The sequence below is a fragment of the Bison bison genome, unplaced genomic scaffold (assembly GCF_000754665.1).
Source record: "Bison bison bison isolate TAMUID 2011002044 unplaced genomic scaffold, Bison_UMD1.0 scf7180017864062, whole genome shotgun sequence".
Lineage (NCBI taxonomy): Eukaryota > Metazoa > Chordata > Mammalia > Artiodactyla > Bovidae > Bison > Bison bison.
Window position 1 is genome coordinate 1,892,429 of NW_011494634.1, and position 17,879 is coordinate 1,910,307.

At 39.4% G+C, this 17,879-nt stretch overlaps 1 protein-coding gene across 6 annotated transcripts in view; it reads left to right on the plus strand.

The window, feature by feature from the left end:
• Positions 1 to 17,879, plus strand: part of CFAP54 (cilia and flagella associated 54) — a 308,337-nt gene that overhangs the window by 174,813 nt on the left and 115,645 nt on the right. For all 6 annotated transcript variants that reach the window (XM_010836300.1, XM_010836298.1, XM_010836299.1 and 3 more), the window contains 3 exons: positions 1,936 to 2,022; positions 8,520 to 8,642; positions 14,108 to 14,161. In XM_010836300.1, the coding sequence (XP_010834602.1) occupies positions 1,936 to 2,022; positions 8,520 to 8,642; positions 14,108 to 14,161 (264 nt within the window). The remainder of the gene's footprint in view (positions 1 to 1,935; positions 2,023 to 8,519; positions 8,643 to 14,107; positions 14,162 to 17,879) is intronic.

A 17,879-nucleotide genomic window follows, 5' to 3' on the forward strand; every position in this document is an offset into this window, starting at 1 on the left:
TAAATATGAAATTAAAGACACTTCTTAATATCCTAAGAAATTAAAACTCTCAAATAAAAACTCATTTCCTTTGGGAAAATAAGTCACAAATCATAAATTTGAAGTTGATTTCATTTTAGACATAAATTAGTATTTTCTGTTGGTTATTATATTTATGGTTTCCTCCTTTATCTTAGTTTTTCTTTTTTCTTCCTCTGTGCTATTTCCTCTACTATTGTATGTCTTTTACCACTGTGTTTGCTTCTTAATATCTGTTCTTTCTCTTTTTCTGCTTCTTCCCCTTTCCTCTATAATTTTAATACTTACTATTTTCTCATACGTTGTCTTCTGTTCTCTTGTTATAAATTAACTCTCTGGTTTTGAAAAGATTTATTGTCCCCTGATATTAGTTGTTAAATTATAATGTCATGTGTTAATGTGAAAAGGTTGATACATGCTTGTAATACTTGGCAGATTTGGCACACAAAAAAATGTTTATTAGAAAAAAATAACAAAAATGGTGTTCCTCTCATTGTTAAGAGGATTCATTTCTGGATTTAGAAAATAGTTTTACCTATTCCCTGGGTAACCTTTAGCTGCCTAGTCCTATTCATATATAATACATATCACTGCACTGGAAAATAAATGAGACTTTTTTCTCTGAAGCTTAAGAAATTGAGAACATTTTTCTGAATAATTGAGCAGTTGGAAGCAATAAAATGGTGTGTTTTTATTTCTCACTAAAGAAAAGATACAATCTCAAAGGTAATAGCCGACTTATTGTTTTGCACTGCGTTAATTGTAGAAAAAGGTATTGTTATGTTTGTAGAGCATCATTATAGAAAAATGTATTGTGTTATGTTTGAAATCATTTAAGGCCAGTTCTAATCCTCTTTAAAAGCTGTTGCTATTAGCAGCTGCCAGTTGACTGACAATGAGAGATTCCTTAGCTGAACTTGCAAGATGTAAACAGTTTCCATTTTGTATTACACTACCTTCTAGAAGTGCCTAAGGAGATTGCTATAATATGTAAAATTTACCAAGGGACCCCTTGCCGTGGAATAATGGGAAATAGTTTGCTAAATAATAAGGATCCAAGTCCCCATTCTTGCTCCATCTTCCTTTGATGGGGCAGGACCCAGCTGCAGGGAGTGAACTTCAGTTTTAAGTTGCAGTTAAGAGCTGTTCAAAAGTCCAGGCCAAACTATCCCTCAACATCTGCCTTTAGCTGAATCGTGGTTAGGCCAACTGAGAAGTTGATAGTCTTCAAGCTTTCACATACATCTGTGGGACATCAAGAAGACTTGAACTTTGGGGTTAATTCTAGGAAAATAAAAATACTATGTGAAGAGTAAGCTTGAGTTTTAAGCAGTAGAATATATGTTCTGCAATGGCAAGGACTTAGATTTTTTCCTCATTCAACAAAGTCTGACATTCATATGACAGGCATGTTATACTTTTTTTGCTGATAGAGATATTTCAGTTGAAGACAATAGCAGTTGACATTGAGATGAATAAATAGGAGCTATTAGGGGACATGGATGTGAGTTCCTTTATTTTAAATTCTGCATTTATTTGATAGCTTATTTGCTAGAATGTTTCCACAGGCCTCAGTTATTCATATATATATGTTGAATTAATTTTTTTCAAGAAGGATGATTAACTTGAGTTTTATTTTTCCATGCTTATGGAAATGTGAAACCTAGGTTTGGGTACCAAATGGCATCTACTTGGAATTATAAGTCACTGATAGCACTTTGAAGTTTTGATAAAATCATGAAGCATATGCTAGGCAGGTCATTTCACTTATACTAAATAGTACAGTCTTATAATATGGAAAAAATAAATCATGATTTTGTACAATATCTCTTGCATTAATATTTGGTTAAATTGTATTGTTAGATTATTAACTTGATAACATATATTTCAAAACAAAGAGTGTTTTTCTCTTCATAGATTCTGCCTCTCCTTGCATTGTACCAATATTTTGTTTCTGTAATTTGCCAAGACCTAGTCAAAAATCTGGAAGCAAGAATCCTCAAGGTATGTTTCAAGCTTTTAAGACATTTGATATTTTTCAACTATTGAAGATGTCATCTTAAATTACTTTGGTTCTAATACTCATAATCATAAGCTGATAGTAATACATGGTGTTGAACTGATATTAAAAAACCTTACCCAACATTATCATAAAGTGTAAGAAAGAGCTGGGTAGAAAGCTTAAATCATTTTATGCTTTGTTTTGTTGTTGTTCAGTCCCTAAGTCATGTCCAACTCTTCTGCTACCCAATGGACTGTAGCCCACCGGGTTTCTCTGTTCATGGGATTTTCTGGGCAATTTTATGCTCGGGCCCACAGTAAAGTGAGGAACAGCTACGCCTGGTAACAGGCTAACCCAACAACATTCAGTCCAGAAATCACCATTTCTGAATGACTGGTTTCTCATGAAGACTAATGAGTCATTTTCCAAAGTTTTTGAGTTGTTTTTGCTAAGGATCTTTTGTATATCATGGTGCACAAGAGTTTTTCATGGCATAGGTAGTTGAAGTGATAAAATTCACAAATACCAAATTACAACTAATTATGTAACCCCTAAAAGTCAGGAGGCTCTCTACCTTCAAGATTCATGTGTAGTTGGCTTGAGCCCCATGTGGAGTGCAGAATGTCAAGCATCTCCTTTTCTGTTTTTTCCCTGGTCACCCATTGTCAGAGGCTCCCACTTATGTTGAATTTGTTTTGCACCTGGATCCTCTCAATAGCCAGCAAATTTGCTCCCTGTTCTATACCTCCTCATCTCTAATACAGAATCCAACCCTATTCCATATTTTACACACACACACACAAACACGCAATACACAAACACGCAACACAGACACACGCAACACAGACACACGCAACACACAGACACGGAGAACACACATACACACATTGTATTTCCCTAAGGTCTTTATTTCTATATCAGATTTTACTGAAATTTGGGAACGTAAGGCAAGTTGGTTGGTTGCTCAGTCATGTCTGACTCTCTTGTGACTACATGAACAGTAGCCATGTAGTCAGAGGAGCCACCTGGCTCCTCTGTCCATAGGATTTCCCAGGAAGAATACTGGAATTGATTGCTGTTTCCTTCTCCAAAGAATTTTCCTGACCCAGAGATCAAGCCCACGTCTCCTGCATTGGCAGGCATATTCTTTACCATGGAGTCACTAGGGAGGCACTTGCAACTTAGAATATTTGGCATCTCTAAGTTTAAATATTTCATGCTGGTAAATTCTCCACAGCCCACTCTAAAAAAATATAAAAGCCTTGATTTGTAGCATTTGCAATTTCCATGGGATAAATACTCCCACTGCAGTTGACTTCAGCCTGCCAACTAGGCGTTACTGAACATGGGGTTGGGACAAGATGTACACGCTCAGTTGGGGGTGAGTGGCACCAACACTCCCTTGGCTGAGCTGTCCTTCTCCTTTTTTGGAAAAACCCTCCTTCCTCAGATCCTCTCTCTCCAGGACCCAACCTGTGAGCCTGTGTTTTCAGACCAAATAGTCTATCACATCCTATTTCTTAATAAAGATAATACCTTCTCTAAGAGAAATTCTGGTGCTCTTAAGATAATACATTTTAACCTAGGAATAAATAGTTGGTTTTCAGCCACGAATTCTGAGTTACTGAACTCTTTAAGAGTTCTCTGACTTTTGAATTTCAATAACACTGTTTAAAATGCCGCATACAACTTTTCTCTCTCTGATTTTAAGATAGTACTCTCTTCAAAACTGAAAAATTCTCGAGGCTAGGGCATGTGTCTTATTCATCTTTTGGTTCCCTATAGTGTCTTGAGTAGTAAATTCATATATTTGATATTCAGTAATTAATTATTAAATTGAATTTAAAGTCTTCAGACATATATCATGTGCCTACTGTTCACACTCTCCTTGGTGTTCAGTGGGAACTCATCAAGAAGATACTTGGTAAATGTTTACTGCTTTATCTCTGAAGCAACATTTCTCGAGTATCTCCTAATAAAGGCACCGTTAGTAACTCTGATCGAAGAAATGTAACCCATATACCTTGCTTGTAAGGAAGTGAAAACGGGGAAGAGACAGGACGTTATATGTGTACCTCCCAGTTGATCATTTCCAGATGAGTGTGATGAACACCATTTCCAGGAGCTTGAAAGAGGGGAAAAGGGCTTTGGGTCTCTGCTGCTGCTGCTGCTGCTGCTGCTGCTAAGTCGCTGCAGTCGTGTCCGACTCTGTGCGACCCCATAGACGGCAGCCCACCAGGCTCCCCTGTCCCTGGGATTCTCCAGGCAAGAATACTGGAGTGGGTTGCCATTTCCTTCTCCAGTGCATGAAAGTGAAAAGTGAAAGTGAAGTCGCTCAGTCATGTCCAACTCAGCGACCCCATGGACTGCAGCCTACCAGCTCCTCCATCCATGGGATTTTCCGGGCAAGAGTACTGGAGTGGGGTGCCATCAGCTTTACCAAGTACATAGATAAGATTTAGGTTTGAAAAGAGTAGAACTAACTGAGCAGGAGAGAGGAAGAAGGGAACATTGTCAGCCGACAACTGTGTGAAAGGTATAGAGGTGAGAAAGTGTTGATTTGTTTTAGGGGGCTGAGGGGGCTTGGTTAGACTGGAGTGGGGGTCTTGAGTAGGCAGTTTGGAGAAGATGACATGAGGACACCAGAAGCCCAGGATGTGGAGGAGACCGTGGGTCCAGTCTTGAACTCTAAGCTGAGACGTAATGTGGAGGGTGAGCAGTGAGAGAGATGAGGAGGTGTGGAGTCAGAGTAGGGTGACAATTTTATCCTGGTGTCACTAGGAGACAAGAAGCATTGCAGGGTTGCAGTGATCATCAGTAGCATGTCAGAAGGAGATCAGAAAGGCATTGAAAGAATCTGGAACAAAGTTTTTGATTAAGTGACTATTTTTTATTGGATTGTTAGCACTCAGCAACTCTTTTTGTATGAGAGTAGCTTAAAAGTCAGTGAGAACTATGGAGAGTCTCCTGTAGTCTTGTGCTGAGAGGGGGAATTCATGACACAGTTTTGATCAGGAGAAGGACGAGATCAGATGTATCTGGTAGGAGTGTTAGGAGTAGAGTGAGATGAGAGTAGGATCTTACTGGCATAGCATGACTGGAAACTCAACTACAGCATTGCCAGAATCCATGAAAAGGGGCAATTGTTGCATCATACAGAAGAAAGAATGACAGCCCCTGTGAGTAATTTGTCTGACCTTCCCGAACTAAACTTGGGGTCAGTGAGTGGGAGAAGAGAAAAGTCACAGTCAGAAAACAATAGACAGTGATGCTTTCTGACAAATCAAACAGCAGTAAATCACACTGTTAAGTCTCTACCAGTGCTCTAATGTCTTTCAGGGAAAGCTTTAAGACCTCTTTATGACCAACTTGTCTGGCTTCCTAAAAGATGTATTACTCTCAAAACATCCAGCATTCCTGGGAAGGGTACCAATAGTTCTGTATTTGTATGATGGAATAGTTGATTTATGGGTGGTTCTTTTTTCCACCTGGCTTGTTTATGTTCACAATGTTTCTGAAAATACATATCTATTATTATCACCATGGCTTTTTCAAATGGTCAGATTCATTTAATAAACTGAACGAGAGGTAGCCTGAACAGTTACAAGTGGTCCACGTATAGCAATCTCACATTCAAGACCAGAGGAGACTGACCTCACATAGATATGGGGAAATGTTTCCTCTAAGGAGCAGAGAGTTCAGTCGACTCCCTAATGCCTGCTTTGGTATTATATGACACCAGGGAGATTAGAGCCCAAAGTGTTTTAGGCAAGAGCCAAAGTGTGCAACTCAATAGGCAAGCCATTTTCTCTTCATTAAAAATATTCTCCTGACTTTGTATGTTTTATTTTTATGTTCTTCTCACATCCTGTTTCCTTCTAACTCACCTTCTTTTTCTTTCTTTAAAATTGGTACACTCTTGAGATTCCTAAGATAATATAAAGGAAAAGAGAGTAAGATGAGTATATGTGTCAAGGATAAATTGGATTTTGTTTTAGATATATGTCACCTTCATCAAAGTGTGTATTTTACCCCCTGCTCCAAGTTTACTATTTTCTGTCCTCTATGAAGTCACTTATTGCTGTTCAGTGGCTAAGTTGTGTCCGACTCTTTGCGACTCTATGGACTGCAGCACACCAATCTTTGCTATCCTTCACTATCTCCCAGAGTTTGCTCAAACTCATGTCCATTGAGTCAGTGATGCCATCCAACCGTCTCATCCTCTGCCACCTTCTCCTTTTGCCTTCAATCTTTTCCAGCATCAGGGTCTTTTCCAATGAGATGGCTTTTTGCATAGGTGGCCAAAGTATTGGAGCTCCAGCATCAGTCCTTCCAATAAATATTCAATGTTGATTTCCTTTAGGATTGACTGGTTTGATCTTGCTGTTCAAGGGACTCTCAAGAGTCTTCTCCAGCACTACAGTTTGAAAGCCTGAATTCTTCAGTGCTCAGCCTTCTTTATGGTCCAGGTCTCACATCCTTACATGACTACAAGAAGAAGCATAGCTTTGACTAGATGGACCTTTGTTGGCAAAGCAATGTCTCTGCTTTTTAATATGCTATCTAGGTTTTGTCATAGCTTTCCTTCCAAGGAGCAAGTGTCTTTTAATTTCATGGCTGCAGTCCCCATCCATAGTGATCTTGGAGCCCAACAAAATAAGATCTGTCTCTGTTTCCACTTTCTCCCCATTTGCCATGAAGTGAAGGGACCAGATGCCATGATCTTAATTTTTTTGAATGCTGAATTTTAAGTCAGCTTTTTCACTCTCCCCTTTCACCCTCATCAAGAGGCTCTTTAGTTCCTCTTCACTGCCATTAGAGTGGTATCATCTGCATATCTGAGGTTGTTGATATTTCTAATGGCAGTCTTGATTCCAGCTTGTGATTCACTAGATGTTTTCAAAACATCAGTCAGGTACAGACCCTGCCCTGTTAAAAACTCTTCAATCACTTATTATGCATAGAATCAAATCCCAAGGGTCCACTCTGGTTGACTGGCCACCATTCACACGTAGCTGCCAACCCTCTTCTCCTCTCTCTAAGCTGCTGCTGGTCCCTGAACACACCAGGACCCCAGGATTGCTTCTGTCACCACATGACCTTTGTATTCAAGGTGCCCTCAGCAGATTTTCACATCTCCCTCCATCATATCATTTCCCAAATATTCTCTTGAAAGTTTTCTTCTCAGAGAAGTCCCTCCAGATCACAATTTGAAACATAGTATTTTGTCAGTACCTTTTATGTCTTTTCATACTGGATATATCTTCATGTATCCCTTAAATTTAGCTAATAATTTATCCAGTGGATGTAACCTTCAAGATGGCTCTGTGCAGAAGAGAAGCTCAATTTACATTTTGAACAAATGCATGTATTTGATCAGGATCTTTCCTTTTCTTCCTGTAATTTCCTTATTGAAAGTCTTGCTAGGTTATATTCAAAATAAACCATGTACAATATATAGTTACCAATTGACTAATGCTTTTAAGTACATGTCTGTAAAATCGACAGTGTCTGTTCATTGTGGATAAGAAAATGAACAGCTGATGTACTGTGGAATTCATCTCCTGGTTTGTTTGACATCCCTCAGAGTATTAGAGAAAGCAGAAGTGTTTTGTTTTGTCTTTCTTTTTCATTTATTTGGCTGCCTTGGGTCTTAGATGTGGCATGCAGAATCTTCCATTGCAGCTTGTGGGCTTCTCTCTAATTGTGTTGCACGGGCTTCAGAGCATGCCAGTTCAGTAGTTGTGGCAAATGGGCTTAGTTGCCCTGTGGCATGTGGGCTCTTAATTCCCCGACCAGGAATGGAGAGTCCCCTGTATTGGAAGGTGGCTTCTTAACCATTGGGCCACCAGCAAAGTCCCTGTTTTGTCTTTGTTTGAAACCATATTTTGTTGTTGCTGTTCAGTTGCTCAGTCATGTCCGACTCTTTGTGACCCCATGGACTGCAGCATGCCAGGCTTCCCGGTCCTTCACTGTCTCCTGGAGTTTGCTCAAACTCATGTCCATTGAGTCAGTGATGCCATCCACCTGTCTCATGCCCTGCCGTCCTGTTCTCCTCTTGCCCTCAATCTTTCCTAGCATCAGTGTCTTTTCTGATGAGTCTTTTCCAACGAGTTGGTGACATCAGGTGGCCAAAGTGTTAGCCATGCTTTACCATGGGGACAAAAGGATGAAGTAAATTGTTTAAAATGCTTCCATGTCTATCTTATTTCTTTAAATGTGTTTGCATCTGTAATTACTGATGAATGGCCATTGTCTTGAAAAGTCACTTGCTGTGATTCCCTAGTTTTCTTGGTCTCTGTACACATGAGCTGGCTTAGGGACAGAAACATGCATCTCCACAACCGTGTTGTCTGAATGCTACCTTGTAATGCATTACCAATACGAAGCAGACATCTTGGATCTCAGAAAGTTGATGATTTTTCTCTAAAATTTTAATTTTGTAAGTAAAACAAATGGTTTAATTTAGTATCTCTCTTTTGTTTTCTTTCCTTTAAAGATAGAAGTCCTTACAGATTTAGGATTCTTTTCCGAAGCCTTTCATGAGCTATCCCAGATATTTTATGCGAAAAACACGCCTTCTTCAGTACCCACCAGCTGTAAACCTACTGGAAAAATGAAGGTAAGCCTGCCGATTTAATTCAAAGCTGTTTTTTAACCTTTTCAAGGTCATTTTGAAAACTACATTCCTAAAATCTAGGAAATCCTTTCACTAATGGTATTTACAAGTCTCTGGCACTGCAGGCTTCTTTTAAGTCTGATTATTGTACTAATCATTCAGTAGTGTCTGACTCTTTGCCACACCATGGACTCCTCTGTCCATGACAGCCTCCTCTGTCATGGAATTCTCCAGGCAAGAATTCTGGAGTGAGTTGTCATACCCTTCTCCAGGGGATCTTCCTGACCTAGGGATCAAACCCTGGTCTCCCTCATTGCAGGCAGATTCTTAACCGTGTGAGCCACCAAGACTGATTAGAGCTAACTGCAGACATGCACAAGGCTTCCTTTGCCTAAAATGGAGGGGTGGGTGTCAAGACAGGGATGGGAGTGTGGTCTGGGTGTAGGTTTTGACTGTGGAATTTTGACTCTGTGTTATCATGGAATGTCTCAAGGGACATATTTATTAGCCACTGCCTCTTAGACTTTTGAATCTGAGCTTGTAATTTCTAATTAATATTTTTAGTCAAAACAGTCTCTCTTCAAGTTTTATTTGGATATTTTTATTTATATATTAATACTTTATACCAAAAAGTTAAACATATGTTCAAATTTCTTCTGATTTTTATGAGGAGAAAATGTTCTAGTTTGTCAAGCCTTATTGGACTGGGAGAGAGTTTTACCTGGCTTGCTTAATTGGTATTTGTAAATTGCGTAAGTGAAGCATCCTTGAAAATGAATGTGTGTGTAGTCACTCAGTCGTGTTTGACTCCTTGTGACCCATGGACTGTAGCCCACCAAGCTCTTCTGTCCATGGAATTCTTCAGGCAAGAATACTGGAGTGGGCTGCCATTCCCTTCTCCAGGGGATCTTCCCAACCCAGGGACTGAATACTGACCTTTAAATTTAAATCAGAGTGAGCTATCATCATTTTCCTCTGCTTTGGTGTTTTTGGTGATCTGGGAATCACTGGATGATCTTGCTTAGGTTAGATATTTGGACGCTCATACACAGGCCAGCAATAAAGGAAACAGGAGAAGGGAACAAGTCAGTTTCCTAGGAGGGACCATGTGTGTGAGGAGTGAGACTGACAGGCACAACACATGCTGGTGGGATTCAGCTTTGGAGGAACTAAAAGAAACTGTGCAGTGGCTATACATCTTGAGAAATACTTGCATAGGCTGACAGTATATTTACATATGATGCACACATTACTTCAGTGTGTCCCACTAAAATGTTGCTACTTTTTCTCAATATGACTGCTACATTGTTAATATTTATTGTACTGAGGTAACCTAAGAGGAAGGTTTCCCTAGTGGCTCAGACAGTGAAGGATCTGCCTACAATGTGGGAGACCCAGGTTTGATTCTTTCACTTTTTAGCCTAAGAGGGACATTCAGTAGGTGATAGGATGTGTGTGTGTGTGTCTATACACCTACAGTTTCAACCAACCATGGTTCAAAATATTCGGAAAAAAATTCCAGAAAGTTCCAAAAGGTAAATATAAATTTGCCTGCTAGCAATTGCTTACATAGCATTTACATTGTATTTACAGTTACTTACATAGCATTTACATTGAATTAGACATTATAAATAATCTAAAGATGATTTAAGGTATATGGGAGGATACACCTAAGATATGTGCAAATACTGTGCTATTTCATGTAAGTAGTTAAGCATTGCAGATTTTGGTAAAGGAGGTTGGGGGATGAATCCTAGAATCAGTCCTCCACTGTATTTCTATCTAGTTAGCTGTCTATCTGGGAGTCTGTTGGGTTTTTTGGTTCATTTTCTATGGCCCAAATAATTTATCTTGTTACCTGGGTTAAATGATCAGTGTTTTCTTGTTTGTTTCTCAAGCAACAACCTTTCCTTATTGAAATAGTTTTGTTATTAAAATCATATTTTAATTCATTGAAAATTATTTATTGAATGCTGACTGAATATAGGCACTATTCCAGACATGGAGCCAGAACCATGGAAAGATAAATGGAGTTCTTGCCTTGCTGAAGGCACATTACCATTGGATGGTCTAGTGAGGAAGACAAATAATAAGCATATTAAGCACACAACCATATGTCAGATGGTGACAATGGCGTGAAGGCTGATCAAGCTGAGTTGAGGGGATAGGAAGTGGCCAGAGTGGTGGGCGAATGTCTTATTGAGGGTGGTTTGGGAAATCTAATAAGGAGTGGAAGATTTGAGGGAACAACCTTCCAAATAAGAGGAAATACAAGAGGAAAGGCCTGGAAGATGTGGTTGTGGAAAACTAGAGAGGCCACATGAGGCTGGGCCCAGACTGGAGAGAAAGTAGATGACAGGGCAGCACCCAGGAGCTAGGTCATATTGGATCACACAGGGCTGGGTGAGGACTAGAGTTTGCTTTGAATATGAGAAACCTGGTAAAGCTTTGAAAGAGGACTGATGCAATAGTGGTAAGTTTCATAGAACCATTTACTTGCTATTTGGGGAATGGATGGTGGATGAGGTTGAGTATAAATAGCGAGACCAGGGAGAAGGGCTTTGCAATTGAGCTGAGTGAGACATGACAGTGGTTAGAGGTAAACGGGGTGGAAGGAAAGAAATGTGGTGAAGTTCTAGATGTGTAGCTAAGGCAGAGCTGACAGCATTTGCTGATGCTGGTTGAGATATAGGAGGTAAGAGAAAGAAGTTAAGCATGACCACACAGCTTCAACATGAGCAGCTGGTAGGAAAGTGTTTTCATTGACTGAAATGGGGAGTCCTGCTGCTCTGAGGCAGGGTGGAGCCTGTTAAGTGTGAGATTCCTAATAGACAAACAGGTGGAGAGGCTGCCTGTGTAGGTGCAGAGAGTATATGATTCAGAGGAGGGCTGCAGGTAAATTTGGGAGCATTAACAGAGAGTTAAAAAATCATGGGACTGGATGAAATCAGCTGGGGACCAAGGCAGAGTGAAAAGTAGAAGTCAGAGGACTGGATGTTGGGATCCTCCACACTTAGGGTCCAGAAGACAAGAAGGAAAGGGAAGTCAGCTGGGTAGAATGGGAAGCAAGAGAAAGTTTTCAGTAGTCACTGGTATCACCAAAGCAAATAAACAAGCAGCCTGAAACTCACGTGCTCAGTCACTTCAGTTGTATCCAACTCTTTGTGACATATGGACTATATAGCCCGCCAATCCAAACTGAAACTTATGTATACAGATAAATTCCAAACTTCATTTTTTTAATCAACTCATTTGCGTAAGACAAAAGTGGGGGCAAATTGTCTCCTGATGGACTGTGACTTCATATTTTTTATTCTCAAAGTTATTGTGCAGCTTTCCAGCTTCAGTTGGGAATTTAGAAAGCGTAATTAAAAGAGGAAGTGCATTCAGGGTTTATAATTAAAATAGGTGCCAATGTTATTAGGCTGCAGGCTAGTTATTTAAAGAAAGGATTAATGAATTAGATTTCAGTGTAAAAGCAGTTACTGAAAAAAAATCTTACAGATTATGATTGGACTTTTCACAGGCTTTTAAAAAATTCTATTTTTAAACATACTCATATTGAGTTTCTGTTCTCATCACCAAATCTAAAGTCCTGTCATTAAACTTCTTTAAATTATATCACCAGAAGTCTCACCCTGGATTTGCTTACTCACTTTTCAATGTATTCAAGGAAATAAAGACTATCTTAAAAAAAAAAAAAAAGAAATGTCTTTAAACGCTTACCAACACTTTCTTCCCTTTAGAGCTATGTGTGATGTCTTGATTTAGAGGTCCCTCAAAAGCAGATCCTGAAATAAAGATTTGGGAACACGTAGTGTGGTCAGGGGACTTCTATTATGGCTCAGGTGGTAAAAAATGCACCTGCAATGTGGGAAACCTAGGTTTGATCCCTGAGTTGGGAAGATCTCCTGGAGAAGGGAAAGGCTACCCACTCCAGTATTCTGGCCTGGAGAATTCCATGGACTATATAAATATAGTCCATGAGGTCACAAGAGTCTGACACGACTGATCAACTTTTACTTTCACAGTGTGTTTGGGCGGTGACTCCAGGAAGAACTGTGAGTAAGGGGGAAAGTCAGACAGCGAAATAAGGAAAACCACTCCAAAGAGTGTTAATGAGATCACTGCCATGGCAGTCGGGGCCACGGAGAGACAGTCCCTCACCCCTCATGGGTAGTGGCTGGTCCTTACGTGTCCAGCCTCTCCTGAAACTCTCTTGTGGCCGCAGACCACCCTCAGGTAGAGAGGTCCAGGTGGTTGAAGTAGGATACCATCCACATATGAGTGACCTATTCATGGAAGATGCTGGTGACTTCCAGGTGACCAAGAGGATGTGAGTGAGGTATTAGTATTGATGCCTGAGAACAGGTGCCTTTTAAAAAGGTCTTCCGTACCAAGGGGGATGCACACTCATAATGAGACAACAATGTTCTGTAGCAAATGAGTAGAATGTTTTCTAAGGCAACATTATATTTAGAACATATTAGCAGGTAATTCACAAACAAGGAAAGAACCACAAAAAGCATCATTCTGAAGAGTAATACAATTTTACCTCAAACTGGCAAAAAAAAAAAAAAATATAGGCGCTAATATGCAATGCCATTGAAACTGCACTAATCCTTTTCATACAACGTGGGTGGAAGGTAAACTGAGCTGTGAGTGTGTGTTAGTCACTCAGTCATGTCTGATTCTTTGTGACCCTATGGACTATAGTCCGCCAGTCTCCTCTGTCCATGGGATTTTCCAGGCAAGAATACTGGAATGGGTTGCCATTTCGTACTCCAGGGGATCTTCCCAACACAGGGATGGAATCCGGGTCTCCTGCACTTCAGGCAGATTCTTTACTGTCTCAGCCACCAGGGAAGCCTCTTATTCTTATGACCCAGCACTTCTGCTTCCAGGAATCTATTCAAAGGTGCTAATCAGAAATACTCATCACCAATATTATTTAGTACAGGGCTGAATGGTGGGGTGAAGGTGGAAGCGGTCCTCTTTGCCTCACAATAGGCAAGAGGATAAGTTATTATGCTACTGCGATTGGCCAAAATGTTCTCTCAGGTTTTTCCATGGGATGTTACAGAAAAACCCAAACAAACTTTTGGCCAACACCAGTACATTCGTAGGCTAGAGTGTCATTGAGCTGTTGGATGAGGTTTACAAATAACTTAATGGCTTGAGAAAATAATTATGATGTAACATTTAGTGAAAAGGAACACAAATCCATATATAAAGCTTTAAAATACATCAGAAGGAAGTTGGTAGTAAAGACACCAAGATATTAACATTAACAACCTAAAGATTTTTTGCTTTCTTCTTTATACTATACTTGCCTTTTCTGACTAGAGCATGTATTACTTTTATAGTAAAAATGGTATTTTAAAATAGCTTTAGAACACATTAACGTTTTCATCTAAAGGGCCACTCAGTACTCTTGTTTCTAATGTTAACATTTTGTATATTGACAGCTATTTCAATCATTTGACTCGGGAAAACCTCTTATTAGTAAAGAGAATCTGCAGGTAAGGATAACATTTTATAAACTTTGGCTATTTAGTGTGGATAATTTTTGAGTCATTTCCATCTATTTGGTGTGTATAATCTTTGTTTTTGAGCACTGCTGTGAATATATTCTTCTATTCTAGTAAAGGGGTTTTACCTCCAAATACTGAAGCCAGCAGTACAGTTGGACCCAAACTGATCTGCTTTTCAGATACAACAAGCATCAATTATTGCTCCTCAATTTTTCAGTTATACATGCATCTTCAGTGTCTTATCTAGCCACGCCAAACATCTAATATTTATCTTAGTTACCTAGTAGCTTTGATCATAAGTAAAGGATTTTCTAATGGGCCACCTGTTCAATACTGCTTTTACTTAGACCCTTGCCCCAGTCTGAGATGACCTCTCAACCAGTGTTTGGAAGGTTTTCTTTTCTTTTTCAGTTTTTTACTGGAATGTAATTAACACATATTGTTGTGTAAATGTGAGGTGCACAACTGCATTGATTTGATACTTTTATGTACTGCACTATGATTTCCCCTGCAGGGTTAGCTAAAGGAATATTTTCATATAGCATTTTCATAAACAATTCCTCTGACTTTCCCACTACTTTTTACAAAGAGAGGACCAGATTGCCCATCTCATTAAGTTTGTTCTTGTCAATAATTGAATGATTGGGTTTTAAGTTTTTGATGTCCTATGAGCATTTAAGTATATTTTTTCAAGTCATTAAAAAAAATCTTAAGAGTACCAACTATTTGTTCCACTAGAAAGTGTTAATGTGGAAGGTTGGTATGGTGATCATTGTTAATGGGATTGCAGATAGGTGAGTGGTTCATACAGCTAGGTGATGGTTAATGCATCTAGCCAGACACATGTAGTTTTCGTTTTTTTTTTGGTCAGAAATAGCATTCTGTTTCACTAAGTATTAATTTTTATGAAATAATTTTGAGAGACATTTCCTCAAAATTGCTTTATTTTTTCTTCCATAATTTTGATATATCCACCTTTTATTAAATATGTAATCTTATTACTTTTCTATTATTGTTCATTTTATTCCACAAACTTCACTTTTAATTATCCTTCAGGTGACTCATTGTTTTTGTCTTAAAATTTGTTTTAATTTACAACCAAGTTGCCTGACATGGAAGAGCTGGTATTAGGAAGATACAAGTACATATTCAACTTTCATTTTAGTGTTCTGAGACCTTGGAATGTTTCAGAATATTTATTTCTTTCCAGTCATAAATGCCAGGGCATCCTGAAAACACTTCTTTTGGTTTTGGTTATAAAAGTGGTTTGAGGTATAAACAGAATGTCTGTCTGATTTTTTTTTTTTTTTTTTAAGAGACTGACAGTATAATGGAAAACCGGTTTCTATTAGCTAATTAATTAAAACAGAACTGCTGGTCTGCTTAAGATGCTTCAGATTACATTTTATATTTTCTGTAGAAAGAGAGAGAAAAGAGTGTTAGATAGCATTACTAATTAATCTTCTTTTGATCCTCAAGTGTTTGTGTGTAATTGTCAGGGCTCATTAAATCACTGTTTGCTGTGGATAAAAAAGAGAAACCTTCTCCTACACATCCCTCCACCCCTAACCAGTCTGAAGTTCCTTTTTCTAGATGGAGAATGTCAGCCATTTTCCTAGTACACCCATTTGTTACCAAATCAGTCTCAGAGTTGCTCCATGTCTGGTTCTGATGTGGATATTGTTTTCCACCCTTTACAAGAGGTTAAGCAGGGAGAATGAACAACAGCAACAGACCTCCCCACTGCCAGCATTGGCTCAAAATCTCTCAAACGATGAGATTTTTATTTTTCAGTTTGCATAAGGCAAATAATTTCCTTCTTTTTAGAATCGATAGTCCTGGCATCTGCTTTTTATATTAATTTAACAAATATTTACCAAGAGCCTGTTGTGTACAAAGCACATTCTTGAGCTGTCAAATAAATGCATCAGTTAATCAACAATATGGATTCCAAGCCCTCAGAGAACTTATAGTTTAGTGGGCAAGACTAGTATTAAACATGATATATGTCTAAACATTATAAATGAGTAAATTATGTAGTATGTTAGAAGGTGAACCATGCTGCAGGGGACAATGAACCTAGCAGCCAATAAAGAGGGTAGGCTGGAGTTGTAATTTTGAATGAGGCAATCAGCTTAGTCATCACTGAGGTGACATTGGTGAACAGACCTGAAGCAGATAAAGTTGCAAGTCATATGAAATCTGGAGAAAGAATAATCTTAGAACAGGCTACAGTGGGTGCAAAGGCCCTGAGGCAGGATCGCCTACTTAGTGAGGGACACCTTGGCCAGTGTTCCTTGAGTTGTGTGAGTGATGGGAGAACAGTAGGAGACGGGTCAGAGAGGTAATGGGGTGGCTAGTGATGGGGTGCCCAAATGGAGAAGGGCCTTGTAGGGCTTTCATCATCCAGGCTCTTACTCTGAACAAAAGGAGGAGCCACTGGAAGATTCAGGGCAGAGGTGTAGCCTGATCTACTTTTTTTTTTTAATTTATAATTTATTAATTTTTGACTGTGCTGGGTCTTCTCTGCTGCACAGACTTTTCTCTAGTTGCAGAGTGTAGGGACTCCTCTCTAGTTGTGGTACATGGCCTTCTCATTGCAGTGGCTTCGTTTGTTGCAGAGCACGTGGGCTCAATAGCTGAGGCTCCTGGTTTCAAGAGCATATGCTCAGTAGTTGTGGCACGTGGGCTTTGTTGTTCCACAGTATGTAGGATCTTCCTGAATCAGGGATCAAACCCATGTACCCTACATTGGTAGGCGGATACTTTATCACTGAGCCACCAGGGAAGCCCTATTTATGTTTTAAAGGGATCATTTTAGCTAATCTGTGGAGTCTACTGTGTGTGTCAGGTACTATTATGGTGCTGTCAATCAGACACATTAGCCAATAAACAATATAGACAAATTCTCAGTCCTCATAGAGCTTATATTTTGTGTGTGTGTGGTGGGGGATGGAAATCAGGAATAAAATTTTGGACATGTTGAGTTTGAGATGTAAGAATTGAGTCAGAAGTTGATTACACGAGTCTTGAGTTAGAAGAGAAGTTGGAGCTAGACACAAAAATGTAGGACTTAGCATTTACATGAGATTAAAAGCATGAGCCTGATTAAGATCATCTAAGGGGAGAGAATGAGGATACAGAAGGGGACCAAGCCCTGGGACACTACAATACTTAGAGGTCTAGGAGAAGAGGAGGAACCAGCAAAGAAGACTGAAAAGGAGGAGTGGATAGAGTAGGAAAAGAAGCAAGGGAGTGTGGTGGCTTGGAAGCCAAGAGAGGAACATTTTCAAAAGAGGGAATGTTTAATAGTGTCAAATATTGCTGACAAATGCAGTCCTGTAATTCACCAAGTCTTAAACATTCATTTTAATAAAACATTTAATAGCTCTGCAGTTAGAATGCATTTTACAGTTGCAGGCATATGTGCTGAGGACCAGCCCCAGCTGATCCAGGGTATTCGAAGGAGAGACGGCCTAGGCGACTATTTATATGCTAATTAGAGATATAGAGAACAATAGAATGAGGATAGCTCAGTAGGAAAATTCAGTGGAGAAAAGAAGCTGAGTAGCTTGGTTTACGCGGGAGACCAATAAAACTTCAAGACAAGAAGTTTGCACCACTTACGTAGGCTGCAGGCGCCCTCTCGAATAGCGGAAGGTGTCTCACCCTAGACTCCTTCTCGAGTGGGTCTTAGAAGCCCAGG